This window comes from Talpa occidentalis, unplaced genomic scaffold (genome assembly GCF_014898055.3).
Source record: "Talpa occidentalis isolate TD23 unplaced genomic scaffold, MPIMG_talOcc4v2.1, whole genome shotgun sequence".
Lineage (NCBI taxonomy): Eukaryota > Metazoa > Chordata > Mammalia > Eulipotyphla > Talpidae > Talpa > Talpa occidentalis.
Window position 1 is genome coordinate 7,110,780 of NW_026555331.1, and position 22,965 is coordinate 7,133,744.

Here is a 22,965-nt window from a genome sequence, read left to right on the forward strand (position 1 = left end):
TGTGCCTCCTCCCACCCCCTTCCTCAGCATAAACAAACATTACTGAGAGCTCAGGAGTCTGTTTCAGGAATCCAGATGAGGTCTGAGAACTACAGGCAGACGTTACTCATCTACTGCGGTTGACTTGCAAGAAGAAACCAATTTGCTCTTGGAGATCTAGATATAGAATATACAGGGTATAATCTGTGTCAGGAAACACTGTGATAAGGACAAACTCCTGCATTCCTTTTTTAAATTACTTGTTTTTATTTATATATTTATTTTAAAAATCAAGGTAATATGTCCTCGCTGAATAAGATTGGGAAAATCCTTTTGGTCCTTTTCTTGTAGAATTTAGTCAGGATTGAGGTCATCCTGTAAATCTGCTTTTTTTTTTGATGGAGATTAAAATGTCAGTTTTACTGCTAATAAGACTCTGTTGGAGAATGTGACCTCCGTGAGTTGCCAGATGGCTTGCTGAGAATGTTTCCCTTTGGGAGTTAGAGGAGCCTCCTAGTCCAGCACAGGACCAGAGAGCATTAGGCGTGACAAGCGCTGACTTTTTATTTGTCATTATTTCATAGGTGTTGTCCCATTTCATGAAAACACACATATAGATACTCTTCATGGCACACAGACATGTGACGATGTGCGTTGTGGTGTCGTGCAGAGAAGAGTCAGTGTCCTGAGAATCCTCCTTGTACCGCCTGTAAAACCACACTAAGAGACCATGACTGACTGCTCAGTTTAGTAAATATTCAGAAGCCTGCAGCACACTGCTCGCTGAAGCTGTGAGGAGAGAGCCATCCTCTCATTTGCTGTCTTTGGGAGTGAAATGGCTGCATCCCTGAGGAGGTCTGTTTGGCAGGATCTATCAAAATTGCAGATGCGTGCGGGGCATGCCTCAGCAGCACCGCTGGCCAGGTCGGCTTCTGCAGCTGCCCTTGCAGATGCAGGAAATGGAGCTGTGAGGGCTGTTGGTTGGAAATAACTGTGCAGTGTGTGTGAATCTAAGGGTCAGATCAGCAGGGAGGCACCCAAGCACCAGGGCAGAGGAGCATGACACAGAACAAAGCAGGCTCTCTCCTCCCCTCTTGGTTAAGCTTCTCCGTGCTTGTGCCTGTGATGTGTTCTCTTTGCTCAGGGAGTCATAGTCACCTGATTCCACTCATGTGGTACATTCCTTGAAGTGTTCCTGACCCCATAAATATATTACTTAACACAGAGTACCTTTCCCCAGGTGCATTTCTCATACAGAGCTCTTCATAAATCTGCCGCCTTCTTGGAGCAGAGCAAATGTCTCTCCTGAGTGGTGCTGCCTGCACTGTTGGGCCTGTCTGGCCCCAAGGCTGACTCCCTGGCTAGGGTCTCATCCACACTCTCCTCCCTTCATCTTCTCTTGTACTGCTCCCCGCCCTTCGGAGGCAGGAGATATCTCTGGGCCCAGGTGCTAGAGGGAGTTTGCACTTTGGGCCTTTGCTCTGGGAGGTGCTGACTGCACCGAGAGGAGACTTCTGGAAAGCCGTCCAGACATTTGGGTGAATGTGCAAGTCTGCAGAAAGTACAAATCACTCTTAGGTCAGCAGTTTTCAAAATCTGTGCATTTTGGAAACTGTTCCATGTGACTTAATGCTGACCTCTCCTTCTTAGAATCCTTCATTTCTGGAACCAGCTGGGCGTGCTACACCGAGCTCCATCAGCCGCTGCCTTGACTTGGGGAGGGTGACTGGCCTCTCCTGGGCCCTCTAACCTTCAGCTGTGTTGTTTCAAAAGGGAAACTGGCCGGACCATCATCTTGAAAAGACACTGTTAAATTTATGTTTGACATTTACCTAAACTCAATCAAATCTTCAAAAATGTATGGCTTGAAGCTTGAGGAGTCAAATGAAAATCCGTAGTCAAATTAAAATCTACATAACTAAAGTATTTTCACAGAAATATTGAGAAGGGATATTTCAACCGCTGGTTTTATTACCTTTTGACGAACTTTTCCTTAGTATTACAGGTGGAGTACGTGGCCCCACAATTTAGCATTTAGAGTTTTAAGAGACAGCATAAGTGCAAATAAAGTACTGAATGTTCACCTGAATTTTTGAGGCAAAGCCTGTGGAAGCTTACTGTTGGTTCTGTTCCCTTCTCTGCACTGGTGTGCCAGGGGCTATGCTGGGCAGGACTTGGGCAGAACCCGGCCTCTGTCCTCGGGCTCACTGGTCTGGGGAAGCCATGGACTCAGGGGAAGCAGCCGCAAGCACGTTCACGGCTGTGAGAAGTTCACATGCTGTGTGCTGGGGAGGCCCAGCCAGCTGACTAGTGATTCCAACTCTGTGCTTACGTAAAAACCCTGTTGTAATCAGGTGAATTTAATATTCTATCACGTAAAACCTATAGCTTTTAAAACCTGTAGCAATTGGCAAACCCATCTGATTGACTGATGTCTGCCAGTCATGGGGAGTGAGTGTCACCCTTCCTTTTGTTCCTGATCATGGAACAGGCCCCCAGGGCTGGTGATTTTGTCCATGTGAAGCAGAAGCGAGTCGTGTATACGGGAGACACCAGACATCTGAGCCCGAGGGGCTGAGATGCCGACTTGAACGGAGGTGATGTTTGGAGGTCGGCCAGGAGGGGGCTGTGCAAGCCGTTTGCTCCTGTTTTCCAGTCTGGACGTAGTGGGCAAGGAAGCGGAAGGAGGCACGTGCCTGCATCGGCAGCCTGGTGAGAAGCACCTTTTAGAAACAGTTCCAGGTGAGCCTCAGAAACTTGCTACCCCCAGATGCTTCATCTTTCCGTCGGAAAGCTCCACCACGAGGCTGAGTGTTCAGCTCCATGTCTGTCAGGATGAAGAAGACACGACAGCCCCACGTCAGGCACGACAGCAGGTGCTCCCTGGATGTGGTCTGCCTGGCCCCCGGAACCCTGAAAAGTGGGTACTGCGATCCCCACTGTACATGAAGAAACCGAGACCCACAGCCCAGGGAGGTGCCTACTCAGGAGCCATCCCTTAGGGCGGTCGCAGTCCCTGTCCCTGCCGCCAGGGCTGCCTGCCCGCCGCCCGAGTCCACCTTCGCGTCCTGGAGCCAAGCAGGGAGTGTCCCCCACCTCTGCCCTGACTCATGCGACGCAGTTAGACGCGTGGCTGTCAAAACGCAGCAAAGACTTTAAGCAAAATTCTGACTGACATAAACTCAGCCGCCAGAACATGCTCCAAGTTGCGAGGAAATTACCGAGCCACGGGGCAGAAGCCAGGAGTCTGGGGTTCTGTGGGTGGCGTCGCGCGGCTTCTCGGGCTCAGCTCCTGGCTCTGCGCCTCTCTCTTCCTCTGAGCATGTGCCTGTGTGTGAGGCGGAGGAGGGGAGGCCTCGGGGACCGGACACCCCTGAAATGTTCTGAACTGAGATGTCTGTGCTGAAAGCCCTCGTGCCATCCCCCGTTTCTGTGTAGTCCAGATTTTCAAAGCACTTCTCGGGGAAAAAAAATGGAAATTATCGTATGCTAAATGACAGTTCTGTATAATTGTGTCCAGTCTGTCCTCTGGAAATACTGCATCTTTGACAGCAAGCGATTACCGAGAAATCAATACTCAGAGACCACTGAAGAGTCCACTAAGCTCTGGCATGAAGAACAATTAGTGCGATTGATTTGCTGTTATTTATTGTGAGGGGATAATTGCCTCAGCCAGGCCATGTTTTGAATCTGTGGTGCCCCCCAGTTTTCAAACATTTACTCTCTTGTTTAATTTGCACCTGGTGCCCGGCTCCCGTCGGCTCCCGTCGGCTCTAGGCCAGAGCTGCACGGAGGGGCTGTGTGAGACCTGGGAAAGGGGGGTTGTGCTGTGCTCTCTCGAGGGGAATACCGGGAGCGTCTCCTGGAAGGCGCTGCAGCGGGAGACGGGGAACTCGTGCCTGTCTGAATCCTGGGAAACACTCAGGGTGGGGCCGAGTCCTCCTAGCACTTTGCTGGCCCTGCGCTGGCCCTGAGCTGGCCTGGCTGCCTCCTTTCCATAGCCACCACCTTATTTCTGCCCAGACAGCTATCACTCTCAAAGCCGGCCTCGTATGCGTGCTTAAGACGCAGGCTCTTCTGTTCTTAACTGTCCTCTCCAGCACCACACACAGAGCCCAGGGCAGAGTAGGGAAAAGAAGTTTAATTCATGTCTGGTCTGACTGTAAAGCAGACATGGGCCTACACTTGAAGCCACGTGCACGCCTGGGGTCAGCCCCGGCTGCTGCCAGCCCTGCACGCGGGAAGCCAGAGCAGAGCCCCCGCCGGGCTTTCAGGACCCGGCCCCACTCAGTCTTCCCGCGTGGTCAGGCTGTTTCCCTTCTGTTGCCGCTGGAGCCCAGCTGCTGTGCCCTGCCGGTCACCTGCGTCCCTCCCTGCCGGTCACGAGACTGTCCAGCGCAGGCACACCTGAGGCTCTTGGTCCCGGTTCCGGTGTGACCATCCGTCTCACCAGCCCGGTGGGCTCGCGCTGGCCTCTGTGTGGTTTCATTCTGTTTTCGTCCTGTCCATGCAGTCGAGTCCCTCCTCACGTGTTCTCTGGCCATCTGGATTTCTTTCCTCCTCCTTTTTGTTCATATGTTTTGCTGCTTTTCTACTGTTTTGTTGTTTTCTTGTGTGTGTGTAGGGGGTGGGGGTGGTCGGAGATTCTTTGTATGTTCTGGGCTTGGGCTTTGTTGGGTTCTCTGCTGTCACACACAGCGCCAGGGTCTGGGTCACTGTCCTCAGGAGGGGCCGCCAGGGAGGCCGGAGACCAGGCCCTGGGCGTCTGGTGGGCATGGGACTCAGTGTCCGGGCTTGGTCCGCCGCCGACACTCAGCAACTGTCCCAGGGAGGTGCTCTTGGGCCACCGTCAAGCTCACCACCTGAGACCAGTTTTCTTGTTTGTTTTTTAATCTACTTAACATTTAAAACGTGCAGTGTCGTGTAGAAGTCCTGGTAGACACGACATTTATGAAGAAAACACGAAGCAGGCACAGCCCAGAGGTGCCTGCTGCTCCCTGTGGGTCGTTCCTTTCTCCCTGCGCCTTCAGCCTCCTGGGCCTCATCACCTGCCCCGCTCACAGCTGGCCTTTCACACGTGCTGCCAAACCTGAGGCGCTGCTGTCCTGGCCGCCCTGGTGCACACTGGCCAGGACAGACGCAGAAGAGCACCGCAGAAGCTCTCCTCCGGGTGAGCGCCTCCCGCTGGCCGGGAGCAGAAGCCAGCCCGGCCGCCGCTCCGTCCCCAGCCGGCACCGGTGTCTCCCCGTCTGCAACGCTCCTGCAGGCCGCGCCTGCTGCCCACGCGCAATCGGATTAGCCTCTCCTTAACGTGGTTAGGTGTCTTCTAATCAGGTTTTTCAGAACCAGCTTCACATATGAGACGGGGCTTCCTGTCCTCTCCAATTTCCTTCCTTCCGTTTGAAGAACAGCCTGCTTCTCTCGCGGTCCTGCCTCCGGGCCAGAGGCGGCCTGAGCGCACACCATAAATTACTTCCTTCTCGAGGGCTGGTGTCCTTGAGTCCTGTGTCTCGCTCAGAAACCGAGTTCTGTGATGTAGTTGGCCTGGCTGCTGTCCTGCTGGTCTCTAAGCCCGCCTCCTCGCGTGTCTTCAGAGAACAGTCTCTCTCCTCGCGTCCCCAGGTGGGCGAGGGCGCCCCTCGGAGCGGCAGGTCAGTAGCCCTAGACTGGCCGTGTTGATGATGCAGCCAGGCCTGGCGCCTGGCAAAAGGCAGGGGAAGGCCACGCACCCCCTCCGCCTCGGGCTGCCCAGTGAGCGCCCCAGCAGAGATGTGGCAGCACCCCAAAGGTCTGAACTTGTTTTTCTTGAAACAGTGGTGACTCAGTTACCACTACTGAGGAGAGAGGGTCCCTCAAAGAGAAGCTGGGGCATAGTGGGGCTCACGTCAAAGGCTGTGATAGCGGAAGGAGCAGCAGCACAGACCCATGGAGGGGAGAGCCCGGCAGGCTTATCCTTCTGATCCCCCCGCTGTTGGGCAGTGGAAGGGCCGCTGGCCAAGGTTGGCCTCCCTGCCTCTAAGGGAGGCTGAGACCAGACTGCAGAGGCCACGCAAGGAAGCCTCCCCGGGAGGGGAGATTGGCCAGAGCATCCCCCGGAAGCACCTTCCACCGTTGCAGAGTTGAAGATCCTCGTGGAGACCCGCAGCTCGGGCACTGGGTTCCCCTGTGGGCTCACCTGGGCCATTGTGGGCTCTGCTGTCGCTCTGGCAGCTCTTCTCCGGGGTGGGGAGAAAGAAACTGAAGCTCTCCTGGGGCAATGCGTCTGCGCTGCCGCGGGAGGATGGGGTTGGCCGTGGGGCCTGCAGTCGGTTTGCGGGCCGGTCTCGTTTGTCTGCGTCTTTGCCCACCAACCACCCAGCGCCTGCAAAACAGCACATGCACTGTCCTTTTGGTTTCTGCGTAAATGCTGACATCCCAAAGATACTTTCACCCTGTTGGCTTCCGTAGAGATGAAAGCACTTAAAACGTTTTCGCTTTTATTTTAGCTTTAGAAAGGCGGGGCCGTGGCACGTCAGACCTCTTTCTGTCTATCAGAGCGTCCTTGGGGCTGGAGCTGACCAGCCCCTGTCAACACAAGGGGGGGGGACGCAGGGGAGGTGGGGGGGATTGAAAGGGAAGGAAAGAAAGGAGAGAAAGGAGGACAGTAGCCTCCTATTGGGGACCTGGCACCATCGCTGTCACGCGGTCACTCCCCAGAGGCAGCACTGGACATCCGGGTCAGTGTTTTCCCGGGGGTGTGCCCCAAGGGAGCGTATCTGCACCTCGCAAGCTCTCTGGCAGGCGGAGCTCAGAGGGAACAGTAGTGAAGGGGGCTGTTTTGGGGGGCTGCACCTCTTGCTCTTTCCGAGGGACTTGACCTCCCTGGGCTCAGCACCCCCTAAGCCTCCCCCGTGTCCCCACAGCCTTTCCGCTGCGCCCACTGCCACTACTCCTGCAACATATCTGGCTCCCTGAAGCGGCACTACAACAGGAAGCACCCCAACGAGGAGTACGCCAACGTGGGCACTGGGGAGCTGGTGGCGGACGCGCTCCTGCAGCAAGGTAGGTGCCCCGGCCGGCAGGCCCAGAGCCTGGGAGGGGCTGCTGCAGCTCAGGTCAGCCCGAACCCAAGGGCGTTCAGCTGAAAGTCTCCATCTCCCTGACCCTTGTCCTCGCTCACGGTCATTTACCTGCACTGCTGGGAGAATATTTGCATTTAGGTTGAAATCTAAATTGCAAGAAGTGCTGTGTGGCCACACACTTCACATCCCCCCTCCCCGTGACGTCATCGGTCAGTGTCGAGACCCCCTCTTCTGTGCCTGCGTTTTCACAAGTGGGCGTCCCTGCCCTCCCGCTCACATCAGGGACGGGCAAGGCTCCGCTGTCCTGTCCCCATTACAGCTCCCAAAGGCTTTGTGTGACAGAGCACCACGTGCAAGTTCTGACTTTCTTTAACCCTGCTCTTGTTGCTGAACATGGTGGGGTTTCCGATTTTGTTTTTCGTCACAGTTATCAATGATGCCATGTAAGCATGTTTATGGGTGAGCTTTAGATTACCCAGCGTTTGATGACTTATTGATTATTCAGCTTATTTACCCTGAAAAGGAAAAGCCATTTAGAACTTTTAACCTGAGGATGGGTAAAAAACTCTACTATTGAAAAGATTGTGGGTTTTTTTTTGGGGGGGGGGTTCCTTTTTCAGTAAATAATCCCTTAGCAGCTTCAGCTCAGGCACTGTCACCGCACAGGGAATGCAGTTGTTTTCGTGTCTGCACCCCGGGGCTTGAGCTGAAGCATTTTCGCTCCCAACAGCATGTCCGTTGCGACTCTCCCGAGTCCTATGACTGTCTGAGGCTGGACAGGCCTAGACCTGTCCCCGCCCCCCCAGCAGAGGCGGCCCCCGCAACTCTCGCTACTGGGGTACGGAGCGTCTGCAGGGTCAGTGTGAAGCCCCGCTTATGCTCGTCGCCCCAAAATGCATCTTAGAGTGAAACAAATGAACCAAGTGGTCCCTCAGCACTTCAGCAGCAGGGCCGACGGGCCGACATAGATGAGCAGCAGAGGAGCTCAGGGTACTGGACTGCATCCGCCTGGGGTGACGGGCGCCTGCGACCTGTGTCTGCTTTAATGGCCGCTGTGGAGCTGCGGGTGGGGAGGGGAGAGGCTCAAGCCTGCGTCCTCCTCTGTGCCGTCGGCACGTTCGTGAACCTCTTCGCCAAGGACGGGGGCACAGCAGCCTGCTCACCTGCTGGCGAGAGGCCCAGATGAGAGCACGTGCGAGCATCGCTATGGAACGCCTTTTCCTTCCCTTCTTTTATGTTTTTTTTTTTTTTTTCCTGAAAATATCTAAGCTCTTTGGAGCCATTGCATTGTTTTGGATGATCCCCCACCCCATGTCCGGGAATCACGGGGCAGAGAATGGATGGCCTTGGCGGCACAGTAAATAACTGGAGGAGCTGGCTGGAAGCTGCTTTGAACATCCTTCACACCCGTGGGGTGGATTGGCAGGAAATAGACGTTCGCCGTGGCGGCTGGGCCGGGCGTGGGATCTGATTGATGATGCCATCAGTGGCCGGTGCTTCCAAACTTTCATCACTGCCTTGCGGAAAATGTGCTGAGGTTCGGCCGTTTCATGCCCTGAGTTTTCAGTTAACTTTGGCCAGTGCTCCATACTCGGTGACCCCTCCTCGACAGGCTCTGGGTTTTATTTTTAATCTTTGCATGAGTATTTTTGGTCTTCTTTCACACACACACACACATCCCAGATATATTTCAGATCTAAACATACACTTTCATGCGCTTACAAATATCCATTTATTTATATGGATTTAATTATAGATTGCACATTTATTTGTATATGCTTATTATAAATACATGCACATATACATTAATTCTCCTTCAGGGGACTTGTTGAGGAAGGAGCCATGAGAGACATTGTGTTTTGGTGGGAGGTCTGGCTCTGAAATCAGAGAACTGGGTTTGTGTGCAGTTTAGGGCTCTCTCGAGTGCAGAGCGCGGGCCTGGACCAAAAACTGTGTCTGCAAACACCGAGTCACTTGGCCCCAGGGAGTGCAGGCCAAGCCTGGGCTCCCATCTCAGGGTGAGGGGTCCTGAGGTCCAGTTCAAGCCTGACTGTGGCCTGTGACAGTTCCTGGAGACAAAAACCTTCCAGGTGTGCCGACAGCCTCCAGGGACAGACTTGGCTTTTGGAAGCACCACTCGCTCAGAGTGACTTTTGTCCCGTCACTAACTCAGTTGCTCCTTCTGATGGGATTTTAGGAAAGATAGTCTTTTGTGGGATTTTTGGATTTTTTCTTTTTTTTAACTAGTGTCTTACACTGTCTTAAAGCACTGAAACCCTTCTGGAACACGTGCAAAATTTAAGCAGTTAAGTAAGTAGGGATATTTCAGGATGTGGCCTGTTTTCACACTTGTCCTTTAATGGGAAGTTCACCTGGGCTTTGTGGCAGTGGCGAGCTGGTGTGAGGGGCTGAGACCCGGAAGAGCAGCCGCTGCCTTTGGTTTGCTGTGTTTTCTAAGTGGTTTGTTATTTTCAAGTGAAAGAACGATGGAACACTCCCCACTCACCCCTTCGGCCAGAGAATTATGTTCCACGTCTTATTTCTCTCTGATACCTGCACTGTGAAGTGTAGTTAGACCCTGCAATGCTTATCCACTGTGTGCAGAATTCTCTGCCTGAAAAGCACGTGGTGGCGGCCACTCTGCCCTGGCACAGAGCTGGCGTGAAGTCAGTATAAGCACCGGAGACAGACGCCTGCCTCGCACTTGGCCTCGGACCAAGGCAGGGCTGCTCCACACGCTGTGGTCACTTCTGCCCGTCTCTGTTTTCAGGTGGTCTGAAGTGTCCTGTCTGCAGCTTTGTCTACGGCACCAAATGGGAGTTCAACCGGCACTTGAAGAACAAGCATGGCCTGAAGCTGGTGGAAAGCGAGGGTGATCCCAAGTGGGAGGTAACTTTTTCAGGCTTGGGGTTGATGGCGGCACTTCTGGACCCAGATGACTGCCCAGGCCAGCCCCGGGGTGACTGTCCTGGGAGCCTGGGCTTGCTGGCTGGGCAGCTTGGAGAGCTTTTCATATCTGCGGGCTGGAGCTGGGGTTGGGGCCTCCTGTGGCTTCTTACTCTGGGGTTCTGGGTTCTGTGAGCGTCGTGTCGCCCCCGACCTTTCTGCCTGTGTTATTCCCTCCTCACGGCAGCTGCTCATGCGCAGACAGGGCTGTCGCGTTGTGCTTCATGGGGCTCCCGAGGGCATGGCTTCTTCCTGCCCAGTGACCATCCGTCAGGTCATTGTGGGCGCCCATTAGGTGTAGGCTGGAAACACCTGCATGCCCCTGGCCCCTGGCTGTGAAAGAAGCACCCCTGCTGTCCCGAGCCCTGTCAGTTCCCGCCCACTGGACGTGGTGACATTGGCTCTTGCAGACTCTGAGCGACATCCTCCTGGTCCTGTACGGGGACTTTCCTGCTTGCCACGTTACATTTGCTTTCCCCCACCCCCTCCCCAGGGGAGGCCATGCCAGTGTGTGGCTCTGGGGGAGACTCTCCTTGAGGAGCCAGGGCCTGTGAGTGTCGCGTCAGCTCCCCTGCTCTTCCCATTGTGCACAGGGAGCCTCCGTGGTGGCATGTGCTTGTCGTGTCCACCCCACGCAAACAGCGGCACTGGTCTCCCAGACTTCCCGAGTGCACACGCTTGACCAGGCCCATGAGCTGGCGCGTGCTCCGTGTGGGCATGGCCCACCCTCTCCACCCATTGTGGCCGCTGGGCACAAGGCCCCAGGCTGGGCATGGCCACAGCTGGCCGCAGGGGGATGCAGGAGGGTGAGCAAGGAGTGTGCACAGGCACATGTGGGGTGTGGAGCCTCTCGTGAGGAGTGGGCCCCCATCCCCTGGCTGTGGCAGTAGGCGCCCCGCAGACCAGGCCTGGAGCCTTTGGGAAGCGTGCGTTTACGGGAACAGTTCATCTCTCTGGGACACCAGGGAACAAGATGGCGCAAAGCGTCCCTGGGGTGCGTTTGTCTCAGCTTAATGCCTCACCCTGGGACCTCTTGGCAGCTGGTGAGCTTCCAGAAGGGCACAGATGATACTAAGTTCTTTTCAGCCCGCAGCAGAAACTCCCGAGGAGCCCTCCACCCAGTATTTGCACATCACGGAAGCTGAAGAGGACGTTCAGGGGACCCAGGCGGCTGTGGCGGCGCTGCAGGACCTGAGATACACCTCTGAGAATGGTGAGGACCCCTGGCCCCGGCACCTGGTGAGGGCCCCTGGCCCCGGACACCCTGAGTGGATGGATTTGAGGAAGTGCTTCCAGCAGTGACCTCTTTCCTGACCCCTGACCCAGCGGCCTGCCGGCAGAAGCACTCCTGTTTCAGGCTGGAGGCTCTGCCTTTGAAATGTTCTGGAACGGCCTCTGCAGAGACCGTGCCTTATACGTGTGGCTCCCCAGAGCAGGCTGTGGAGAAGCAGGTCTGGCTGTCCCCTCTCAGCAGGTGCGCAGCGTGCTCTGCCGGAGATGCACCCGAGGGTGCAGGCGGAGAGGTCCCAGGTCTCAGTGCTGAGAGGCTGTTAGCTCCTGCACTTCCTCAGGGTCAGCATGTCGGACAGGCAGCGCCGTCTGCATGAGGAGACCCTGCCGGAGCAGAGGGCACAGCCTCTGCCTGCAGAGTGGGGCCCAGGGAGCCGCTGCCCAGTTCTCCTGGAAAGCCTCAAGTCAGGGTTTTGTGTCAGCCATTCTCATTTTCAACATCAGAGCAGCTACAAGCACACACCACAGTGCCAGCCTAGTGGTGGTCGGCTGTGGTGCGTGGAGACATTTTCTTCATGCTGTTTTCCAAATGGGGACAGACCCCAGCTAAGGGGAGGCCCACAGTCCCCTATGGGTGGGGGGCTAGGCAGAAAGCACCCAGGGAGGGCCAGTGGAGAGGAGATGGGCATCAGGAAACCGGCAAGTTCGCCTTGTTCTTAAATCCCGAAGCCCCATGTTGTGGGAAAACTGCACCGAACCCTCCTTTGTGCCAGGCACTTCAGGGAAGATTAACTGCCAGGGCTGTGCTCATGGCCTGCTGAGCCGGAGGAACTGGGGAGTCAGCACTCCCGCCTCGCAGCCCATGACGGGGGCAGCTCAAGGCCCTGCTGTTAAAAGTACTTCCCAGAGCTGAGGCCTTGTCTGAATTTGTGTTTCCTTCCTTCACGTTCAACACTTCAGTGATGGCTGACACCCTGCCAAGGCAGCTTCCCTGTCCTCACCAGCCTCCTGTACACACACACACACACACACAATCACATGTACACAAAATCACATACATGGAGGCAGACACACAGTCACAGATACACAAACAGTCACAGACACAAACAGAGGTACACACAGACACACACACACAAGCTCACTGGCCCCTTCAAAACCTCTCTTCCAGCTCTTAGAATTCAGCTCAAACTCAGTGAGCCAGCAAGCCAGGGCCACCCTCCGGGGGCTGGCCCTGCACTGACCCTCGCCACCTTTGAGCTGTGTGCTCCTGGGTGGCCTTTGTGTCCTCACGTGACTCGCTCGGCCCTGGCCTGTCCTCGGCCCCGCTCCAAGCATGTGTTCTGACAAACTCATCTTCCCTGTTCAGCTTGTATGTCCTCAGCAGGAACCCCACTTTTCTAGCATTCCCTGAATTGCCCTCCCGATATGGCACTGACCAGGTGCTGGAATGATGTGCTTGCAAATGTCTCAGCAGCCTGTGAGCCCCCAGGGAGAGGACGAGAGGCGTGTCAGCTCTTTGGGCTTCCACTGGGAATCTGGCGCCCCTGGCAGTTGGGCTTGATAAAAGGTTGAGAAATGAAAATCTTAGCTCAGTAAGTTTTTAAGGTTAATGTTATAGTTTGACCTTGGATATTTGCAACGGTCACTGCAGAAGGTCACTGCAGAACTCCTTTGCAGCATCTCCCTTGAGGGGCGAGTGTGTGCATGCGCATGCATGGGGATGCTCGGCCGAGCACTGCCATACACGCAGGGCCCACCCTCTCCATCGAACACAGCAGGTCCCTGCCGTCTCATCTCTGCCGGATTGGCTGTCTCCCTCAGGAAACTGTCCGTGAGATTGCAGACACTGGCAGAGACTGTGCAGTTGCACAAACGTGCAGATCAGGTGGCAGTTTCCCCTCTCTGAGCTGTGAGACCAGGGCCAGCGAGCTGTGTCTGGGACAGGCACAGGTGCTCAAGCAGATAGAGTGGGCAGGCGGGCTCACTCAGTGGCTGCCCTGGTGGTATGGATCCCAGTCTTTTGAGGTGACCAAAACAGAACCCGACCTTAACTTGGTTGGTTCGGCGGGGGAGACCTCTTGGGCGCTGCTCCCATCACTGCCTCTCAGTGGGCACGGCCTTCCGGCACCTCCGTGTCTGCCCCAGGGGACCTGGCTTTGCAGCCGGCCCGGAAGCTGCTGCTTCTCAGGCCTCTGCTTGTGTTTGGATTCAGAACATCTGCACTTGAGTTCTGACCTGGGGATGTAACCGATCCAATGGCCCAAGGCAAGTCTCTGCGTTTTCGCACAGAAGTGTTGGTTTCAAAATTGGGACAGCGTCAGCCTCAGTGATCCCCTTAGGGCCCTGGGATGTTGGACAGGCAGTGCCTCTCAGCTCCTAAGTGCCATCCAAGTCATTGCTGTTGCCCAGTGAGCCCTGACTGAGGGCCTGTGCACCCTCTGGGGAGGACCCTCCCAGGAGTGACCTCTGTCCTGGGCTGTTTTTGTGACCGCCAGCTCCACGGCCTTAGTGGTCTCCTGTTTGCTTTTCCTAAGGCGACCGGCTTGACCCCACAGCTGTGAACATCCTCCAGCAGATCATTGAGCTGGGCGCTGAGACGCACGATGCCGCTGCCGTGGCCTCGGTGGTTGCCATGGCGCCGGGGACAGTGACTGTGGTGAAACAGGTAAGGGCCCTCCCCTGCGCCCCCGGTTTACCTCCTCACCCCGACGCACAGCCCCTCCCGAGCCCCCTTAGGTTCTCAAGGCTTTAACTCACCTCAGGTCAAATTTGGTAGGAAATGGGTCTCGTCTCGCACATTTCCTCATTCTCCCTCCAAAAACTATGGAATTGCGTCTTCAGTAGCTCCTGGATGGGGTGTGTTGTAGGGGAGAGTCACGGAACATTTAAAAAAATTTGGAAACTTTTCATTCATTTCCTTCCCAAGAAGCCCAGAGTGGGAGTGAGCGCAGGTGGAGGCACTGGACACACACGGAACAAGCAGCCAGTAGACCTGGGAGTGGGGGGGGGGTGCCGCGGGATCAGGAGGGCCTCCAGGGACGCCTCAGGTCAGCGCAGCCGAGAGGAAGGAGGTGTTGCGTGCGGATAAGGTCGCTCCCCTCCATGCAGTCTGTGCATTTCCTCCTCTTCTGTCCTCAGCCTTTCCATCCGCTCAGGCGGCTGTTTGGTAATGAGATCATCCTGTCTGTCTGTCTGTACCTGTCTCTCCACTCTCACCCGCGTCACGTTATGGAAGATGGAAGCCGGCTGCGTAAAAACTCAAAAGCAGCAGCAAACACGTCAGAACTGGGACAGACCCAGGCTGGGGTGGGGCCCCGGCCCCGGCTCATGCAGCAGCGGCTGGGCACCGCAGACCTTCACACGGCTTCCCATTGGGTCGTGGGGCAGATCTCTGACCATTGAGCCGAGGCCTGGACGAGGGGTGTTACTAGAATTACCCCAGTTTGACTGAAAATTTGGTACCACATCGTGCAACAGTGAACGAGGAGGAAGCCTAAAGCAGATAACTCAGGAAAGGGGCAGGGTTTTCTTGGCATTAACAAAGGTATTTACAAAGCTGCTCCTACTGGGGACCCTGAGTGAGGTGGCCCCAGCACCTGCCTTTGATGAATCAGAGGCAAGCTCCCCAGTACTGTCTCCTTCCTGGCCCCCCATGTATGCCCAGAACACAGGGCACGGCGTGAAACTCAGGCTGAGTAATTCTCAGGACTATCGCTACATTCTGGGGCACCTCGCTGCGGTCAGGACTCGGCTCGTCCATGTGCATGTTTGCACGCATGACTTGGGGTGGGGGTGGAGGGGCACGAGGCAGTGCCAGCAAGCACAGGGCATGTGCCCTGTCGATTCAGGCAAAGGGGCATCCTGGGCCCCCCAGTGGCTTTTCCAGGCTTTAAAACTCTTTCTCCGCCAGTTGCTGTGGGGCAGGCCCGCAGGCTGGCAGGGCAGGGAGGCCGGGGCGCCGGAGCTTGGGCTCTCTCCGGGGTTCTTTTGTGGTCATCCTCTGTAGCTGTTTCTGCGTGACACTGCCCTTGTAGCCTCAGCGTCCAGGCTCAAGTGTGCCCACTCACGCATGGCCACACCACACTCCAGGCACGGGTGCCCGCGCCCGCGCTCCCCAGCACCTCCTGCATTAGTCCATCAGGGCTGCAGGTGATAGCCACAGAGGCCAGCGGCATAGAAGCCGGAGCGAGTCACTTCCCCTGCAGTGACCTGGGCATCCTCCTTCCTAAGCGTGGCTCCTCGCAAGGAGGTCTTGGGCAGAGGCTGGGCTGCAGACTGGCTCAGTCTGCAGGGGCCAGTGTTCCTGTTGGCCTCCAGGCCAAACGCCCCCCAGAGCTCTTGGCGCTTATGAGATCTCCATCCCCAGCTTGCCTTTCAGAGCCCGCTGAGGCTCCTCTCCTGCACGGTGACGACCCGGCCCGGCGGGGACGGGAGCATTTGTTCATTCCATGCATGTCAAAGGCTCATGGGAATCGTAGGAAGGTGCAACCGCTGGTGATGTTCGTCCTCTGTGTAGACTTGGATTGATGCGCTGCTCCTCAGGGACTTGATTTATTGGGGTCACAGGTCATGCGTGATCCAGAGGCTGCGAGATGGGGCCCAGCTTGGTTGTGCTTCAGGCTCCAGGCTGACAGCCCCACAAGGAATGAGGCAGATGAGCATGTTCAGTGATGTAAACAGGCTCAGGGAACAGGGGGGCCCTTCAGGGGATCTTCTTGCTGATTGAAAACACAGGCTGAGGAGTGTCACTGCTGAGGCTCCAGAACTGCATCTGGAAATGTTCCCGAAGGGTTTCCTGACCACCGTGTGGTCCGCCTGGCTTGGCACCCTGCCCTCTGAGCTGTCGACACATGCTGGCCGGAGAGTGGGTGACTGGACGATGGGCAGGACCAGTGCTGCCGTGCACCCGGCTTGCCCAGGGAGTGGAGTGCCCTCCAGACTCAGCCGGCCTGCCTTTTAATTTAAATGTTGCTGTTTTAGTAGAGAAATGGGTCTTGATTTTTCTTCTTTTAATTAAACTCTGGCTTAGAATTTTTCAGTAGGGAAATTACATCTGCTTAACAAATACGCTTAAGTCATGAACCCCAGGGCACCGACGGGTAAGCACCCAGGCTCTCCCTTCCCCGCCATGCGGGGGCCAGTCCGGGGCTCCACCCTGGTCCCGCCCAGGCCCTCACGCTCAGTGCTCCATAAGTCAGCAGATGTCTGTTGAGTAGGATCGAGTGGCTCTTGTGTTTTGATTTTCCAATTATGTCCTGGAAATCAGTACCACAGAAAAAAGCAGCAGCACCTCGCCGGGAGACGTGCTATACATCGCAGAGCAAGGGCTTCACCGTTGCTGTTGGGGGATGTATTCTGAGATGACTTTCAGGTTTCCTGTGTTAGCTGTATCTCTCACAGGCCAAAACCAGTTTCTAGATGGTGCACGTGTTGGTTTGGATATTTAAAAATTTCAAGTTTTCTTTCCCATAGAAACGAAATTACATGCTCTGTTAGTAATTTAGTGTAAATGGAAAAGAATCTTATACATCACTATTTATCAATGATGCTTGAAAGTGATTAATCTCCAGTCTTTTGGGTTTTTCGTTTCTGGGATGAAAATAACGGCAGACCAGGTCGGCAGCCTGAGGGAGCAGGGAGCAAAGAACCGAACCGAGAAGAAGTATAATTTGTTTTCCTGTTTTTAAATGAGTTATGGAAAAGATTTGGCCCATAAGTGAGAGCATTTAAATTGACAGTTGGACACAGGAACATGTCCTCACTGATTTCCTGTTATTTCTCTCTTTTCTCAAGTGTGAGCATTGAAAATACGCTTGTGGGGAGGGAGCGTTTGGAGAGGCTCAGAAGGAAGAGTCCTTGCTGCTCCTCCCTGACCCCTGCCAGCGGCTCCTTCTTGAAACCAAATTGTTTTCTTTAAATAAATTGTTTCTTCCCCCCCACACACCCCATTTTGCTTTAGGATGTTCTGAGGAGGAAATTCACATTTGAACAGCAAAACCACCCAAATAGGTTAATTGTAAGACGCACCAGTGTAGGAAATAAAGTCCTATGCATCTGAGTCAACATTAGTTATTTAAAAGAAAGGAAACTTAAGAAAACACCAAGGGCCCTCACTGCTGCTTGGGGCTTCACCCCTCCCTGCTGTTCCCTAGACCAGGAGCAGGGCTGGGCTGCCCACGGTCGGCCCCTGCGGAGGGCCTTTGCCCACCACGGGCTCTTCCCAGAAGCCGAAGAATTCCTGTCTTGCCTTCTCCAGTTTCTAGAGGCAGCTGGGCTCCTTGACTTGATTCCCTCCCGCGGTCAGGGCCAGCAGGAGGCTGGTGCTCCTCACAGCCAGGCCTCTGCTCCCCAAGGCCTGCCTGGCACGGCCACTCCAGGGCCCCCCTCAGACCACCCAGCTCCCGCCCACAGTGAGAAGCTGCGCCGTGGCGGCTGGGAGACCAGGTCGGCAGGCTGAGAGTGTGGGGAGCAAAGAGGGAGAGCCCTCTGGAGGGAGGGGCCCAGCTTGACCTCGTCCCCCACAGGGCGAGTGTCCAACTTTCAAAAACTCCTGGCAAAATAATTGGGGGAGAGAGCTGGAAAGTGATGCATGTGAAGCTTCAAATTCTGTTTTCATTATTTTAAAGCAATCACTGTTCCATCAAGTTGGGGGTTTTAAACTACATAGCAAGAGACCCGAGAAAGCTGCCGCCCTTTAAAGGCCCGAGACCGCAGACAGTGCCCTCGGCATGGCCCTCAGGCGGGGCTGCCTGGGCGCTCGGCCCTTCTCCCGCCCTCCAGGAATCGAGGGATGCTCTGCCTGCTTCCTCCTCCCGTTAAGCTCAGGTTGTTGGGGAGTCGATGGCGTTCCCCCCTCTTGTTCCCACAGAAGTGCTTTTCTGGCTCACAGCCTGTCCTGGGGGGTGATGACGGAGATTCCCTCCTCCCTGCTCTCCAGTCACCTCCCCGCCCAGGGCCGAGCTTGACTTCTGCTCGTTGCCTCGAGAGCGGAGGCCTCGTCACAGCAGATTGCCCTGCCTTCCCACCCCGGGCAGCCTGGCTCTCCGGTGCTGTCACTCAGTGTCCTCGCCCATCGTGGTGTTGGCCATCCTTGGGGGCGGGCAGGGAAGCTTCCCTGGAAGATTCGGAATCCATGTAATTTTGAAAGAGATTTGTTTGTCATCCCTCACAGGTGCGTGGCCGGGGGCCCCATGCAGCCTGGCTGAGCTGTCTCGCAGCTGGGAGGGGAAGGTGGGCGTGGGAGGCCTGTGCAGAGCCCTGGACGCCGCTCCAGCGGGAGGAGCCCGGCACGAGCTGGTCTAGATTCTAGAAGAACCAGTGCGGGTGGCGGGGCCAAGAAGCCATCGCCCGAGCTGGTGAATCACACATACGGCCTGGGGCTGAGGGTTTCTGCTAAGCTATCTGCTGCTAATAATTCAGCTGCAAGATGGATTAGATCCCGCACGGGGGACATGGAGTGCCCGCCTCGGGGGATTACGATGCTGCGAAAGCCACATGATTTCTCCTGCCGAGAGCAATCTGAAGCCGAGCTGATAGATCAAGCTCCTGGAGTGATCAGTTTTTGACAGCTAGTCAGCCGTCGTCCAGCCGGCCACGAACGGGTGGGCAGAGGGAAAAGGTACCCCTGTCGGTCGGTGACATGGCATCCTGTTCGTCGCTGTCACTCATACCAGCTGAGGAAGGTCTCTGGGTCACCCAGACCACGGTCCAGCTTCTGCTGCGTTACAGTTGTTTAACTTCAGAGGAGTCACTGGACCCCTAGAAGTTTCTGTGTCCCCCTTGTGAAATGGTGACACAAGTGCCCAGGGCTTAAGACTTGGTGTGCAGGCGGTTGGGACAGCTGTGGGGGAGGGTTCCGTCAGTGCACAGGACTGGGTGACGTTGGGATCCCAAAGGACAGGGAAGGACGTGTGTGCTTTGCAGAAACACAACTGCTGAGTGTGACTCACGCAGCACTGGAGGTGCATGAAGGCGGGAGGGCCTAATGCAGATGCCTCACCAGCCCCTCTGTCAGGCAGCTCCCCACCTCCTCTTACTCTGCTTTCTGTAAAGCGCCTGCACCCACTGTGCGGAAAGGGGACCTCCGGGTGGGCGGCCTCTGCAGGACTGGCAGGATCGCTCCAGAAGGCTGGTGAGAATAGACGCAGCCCAGCACAGGCAGCAGGCGAACCATGGGACGGGGCGCCTCAGGGGTGTCCTGGATAACCAGGGTCTCCCCACTGTCTTTGCAGGGCTGCTGTGAAATGCGCATCTGCCTTTGTCTCTATTGCTCTTTTCGGTGAATTGTGTTCACAGGACCACGTTTGGAGAGTTTATGGTAATCGCGTAATTAGTGTGGAAAGAATGTCAGGGCTGGCGACAGCACCTTGGAGCTGTGGCTTTGCAGCGTCCAGCATCACCCTCTTCGGTTGTAAATGGGGAGTGGGGGGTGAGAGCGTGCAGGGAGCATTGCTGAGGGTTACGTGCCACGTGGACAAGCTCTGGAACATTCTAGAGGTTCCTAAAGCGTGGTTGTGCGTCTATTGTTATTCCAGCCGGACCTGTGTGACCTCTCTCTGCCCTCCCTCAGGTCACCGACGAGGAGCCCAGCTCCAACCACACGGTCATGATCCAGGAGACCCTCCAGCAGGCCTCCGTGGAGCTGGCCGAGCAGCACCACCTCGTGGTGTCCTCCGACGACGTGGAGGGCATCGAGACGGTGACCGTGTACACGCAGGGCGGGGAGGCCTCGGAGTTCATCGTCTACGTGCAGGAGGCAATGCAGCCCGTGGACGAGCAGGCCTTGGGGCAGCCGACCCAGGAGCTCTAGGGGACACACAGCATGGACAGGGGCCGCCGGCCAGGCGGGGCTTCAGGGACCTGGGGGCCCAAGACGGGGAGGCCACAGAAGGTGCAGCACAAGTCTGTCCTGGGGTTACATGGGGGTCTCCTTGTCTTGCTCTGAGAGGGCAAGGTGCTGCGTATCACCAGCAATACAGGACCCCCTCTAACTCAGACCACCCCCTTACCCTACAGCATCTGGTTCCAGAAGACTTGCATCAGCTCCCTGAGCATTGCCCTCGCCACATTGCCCCTTTGCTTCAAGATTCAAACAGAGACCCCCTGGCCCCCATCAGCTTCCCAGATCCCATCCCATCCCCAGCTTCTTGACCCCAACTTCATCTGCACTCTCCGCAGCCTGGGGGCAGGGACACGAGCCACCGAGCAAGTGTCCTTGGCTTTGAATCACCTCCGAGAGGAGAGGAGGGGTTCTGGCTTCATCTGCAAAGTCTCTGCTGCTCATGTGTTGGGGGACCTTGCTGTCCTATGGAGCCACCCCGATGTAACCCCGATTTGATGCCCTCCCATCCTCTGCAGGTGAGTCTCAGCCACCCACTTGGAATCTGCTTTACAAACAAGTGCGCTTTCCACTCTTCATGTCCCAGTGAGGTGGGCGGGGTACAACCAGCTCTGCCTGAGCACCCCTCTGCCGCGGGCTGTGCGGCTGGTACATCCCCCTGCCCGAAGCAGAGTCTTGGATCCCCCTGGACCGCCCCTGCTGAGACCAGGTCTTTGACATGCAGACCACGATGCCCCTGCCCTCCCAGCACTTAGATCTGCTCTGGCCATGGCCCTCAAGGCTGATGCTCTTACCCGGCGCCCAGGTTGTTCGCTGCCCACCTCGACCTGGCAGCCACCTCCTCTCGGTCCGTGCCTGGGAGAGCGGTTCCCTGACGGCCGAAGGCTCCACAGGCACCTGGTGTGACTCGGGCTTTGTCCCGGTCCCTGTGACCAATCCTGAGCCTTTGGAGCCCCTACTCTGCACCCGGGGCCTCTGTGTCCCTGCCAGCCCCGAGGCTGTGACGTTGCGACCCCTGTAGAGTCTGGGTGGGCTGTGGTTCGTTCCTTGGAGACCCCTCCCTTCTGACACGGACCTTCTAGTAGTCACAGCGGCTCTGGTGAAGGGGGTGGAGTCCACCGTCCTTGCACTTGGCCTCAGCACCCCACTGCCTGCTCCCCTCTGGGAGGAAGCTTCCGAGTGCTTGCTGTCCGCAAGGCGGGAAAGGGCCGGGTGGGCTTTGCACGCGCAGGGCCGGGGAGGCAGGGGCACAGGGGAGGGAATTCCAAAGAGAGTAACGTGGACCTGCCCCTGGTGGGCGCCGGCGCGAGCTTGAATGTTCCCACCTGGCTGCTGGGCAACTGTGAGGGGAGGAGCAGAGGCAGCCAGCAGGCAGAATCTAGCACAGGGGTGAGAGAGGACAGATGCTGATTTTATCCAGTGCCTGGGGAGGTCGCAGGTGCAGAGGCCGGAGCAGCTCTCCCGGGAGGGTGGTCCTGTCGGCAGCGGGTGGGCTGTGGTGTGAGGTTGAGCGGCCCTGCCGGAGGGAGCCCCGCGTGTCCCTCTGCTGGCCCCAGTTCTAGTTTACTCCTCCCTGAAGTGGGTCTGATGACAGCTGCTGGCTCCGGCCATGACTCACTGAGAGGGTTCACTGAGCAAGGCCTGGGGGCCCCTGCAGACCCGGCCCATGCTCTGAAATGAGCGTTCCTCGGACCCTGGGGGGGACGCAGGCGTGGGGTCGCGGTCTCCGCCCTCAGAGCGTCCCATTCTGGTGGAAGAGCCTGATGTGAACGCACAGTAGGACGACGCACTGAGTGTGCTCTGTGCTCCAGGCGAGACGGGAGGCGCCAGAAGAGCCGGGCCATGTGCCGCTGGGGCTGGGCGCACGGCCGCTCGGCAGACTGCGCGGAACCGGGGCTCAGGCCTGGCTGAGGCCTGCAGGCCTGTCACCTCGAAAACGGCACACGGTGATTCCAGAGGCTCATCCAAAGCGCGTCTCTTCTCTGTCATTAAGGACCCCGAAATCATGAGAAGATCTGGGCTAATGGCCCCGCGGGGATGGCCTGTGGGAGCCTGCTGCCCATGGGCCACCCAAGGTCCCTGTGCACGTTCACATTTCAGCGGGCTGTGAGGGAGGACGGCTCTCCAGGGGCAGCGCTGGGCGCGGGGACCGTCGCTCGGGAGGGGAGGTGGGTGACTGTGATCGGCCCTGCTGGCTCCCGTATGAAGAGTCAGTTTCACCCATAAAATGGGGTCAGTAATTCCACCCCGTTTGCCTAGTTTATGTTAAGGCTTTGCCCTGATAGCGTATGTATAATAAAGCCCCCGATACGTTGTGTTGCACATAGTAGGAACACAATAAATATTTATTTTCCTTGCTGCTGTTCAGGGTGACTTCCTTATCGAGTGCCAGTGGCAGGTCACAAAGGGAGCCTGACCCTGGTGTGTCAGGCCCGGCCTGCAGGCAGTGAGACACAGTGTCCTGGTCTCCAGCCCTGCAGCACCTCCGTCCCGCCCACCGGCCCCAGTGCGCCCTCATGCACCCCCGACCTGGCGGCCAGGCACAGGCCCGGGAACTGAGGATGCAACTTACCAAGGACATGTGGTCCCCAGGGCCTCACAGAACTCAGAGGGCAATCAGAGGGCAGGGGGTGCACAGACTGGCAGAGGCTGAGCAGCCACCAGGGCAGAGCGGGGCCAGGGGTGCCCAGGGTGACATGGAAGGGCAGCAGATGTAAAGCCTGAATGGTTTTGCATTTTGAGGAGATGGCAACACATTTCATAACCAGTTTATTTTTATTTATTTATTATTTTTTAAAAAGATTTATTTATACAAGCACTGGGTACAGTCAGACACACGGGAGGGTGAGAGAATTCACCAGAGCCAGAGCGGGGAGCAGAGCAGGCAGAAGGCACACTGCTGAGGGGAGC

At 56.5% G+C, this 22,965-nt stretch overlaps 1 protein-coding gene across 2 annotated transcripts in view; it reads left to right on the forward strand.

Moving 5' to 3' along the window:
- Nucleotides 1–22,421, forward strand: part of ZFAT (zinc finger and AT-hook domain containing) — a 95,697-nt gene extending 73,276 nt beyond the window's left edge. Inside the window, exons 12-17 of one of the 2 annotated variants that reach the window (XR_008550516.1) lie at nt 6,882–7,020; nt 9,811–9,929; nt 11,073–11,199; nt 13,751–13,881; nt 19,786–20,573; nt 21,867–22,421. Coding sequence is in view for 1 of the 2 variants with exons in the window: in XM_037501491.2 (XP_037357388.1) it covers nt 6,882–7,020; nt 9,811–9,929; nt 11,073–11,199; nt 13,751–13,881; nt 19,786–20,025 (756 nt within the window). In the remaining variant the exon portion in view is untranslated. Of the gene's footprint in view, nt 1–6,881; nt 7,021–9,810; nt 9,930–11,072; nt 11,200–13,750; nt 13,882–19,785 lie in introns of both variants that reach the window. The other variant, XM_037501491.2, reaches the window with a different exon arrangement.
- The last annotated feature ends 544 nt before the right edge of the window (nt 22,422–22,965 follow it).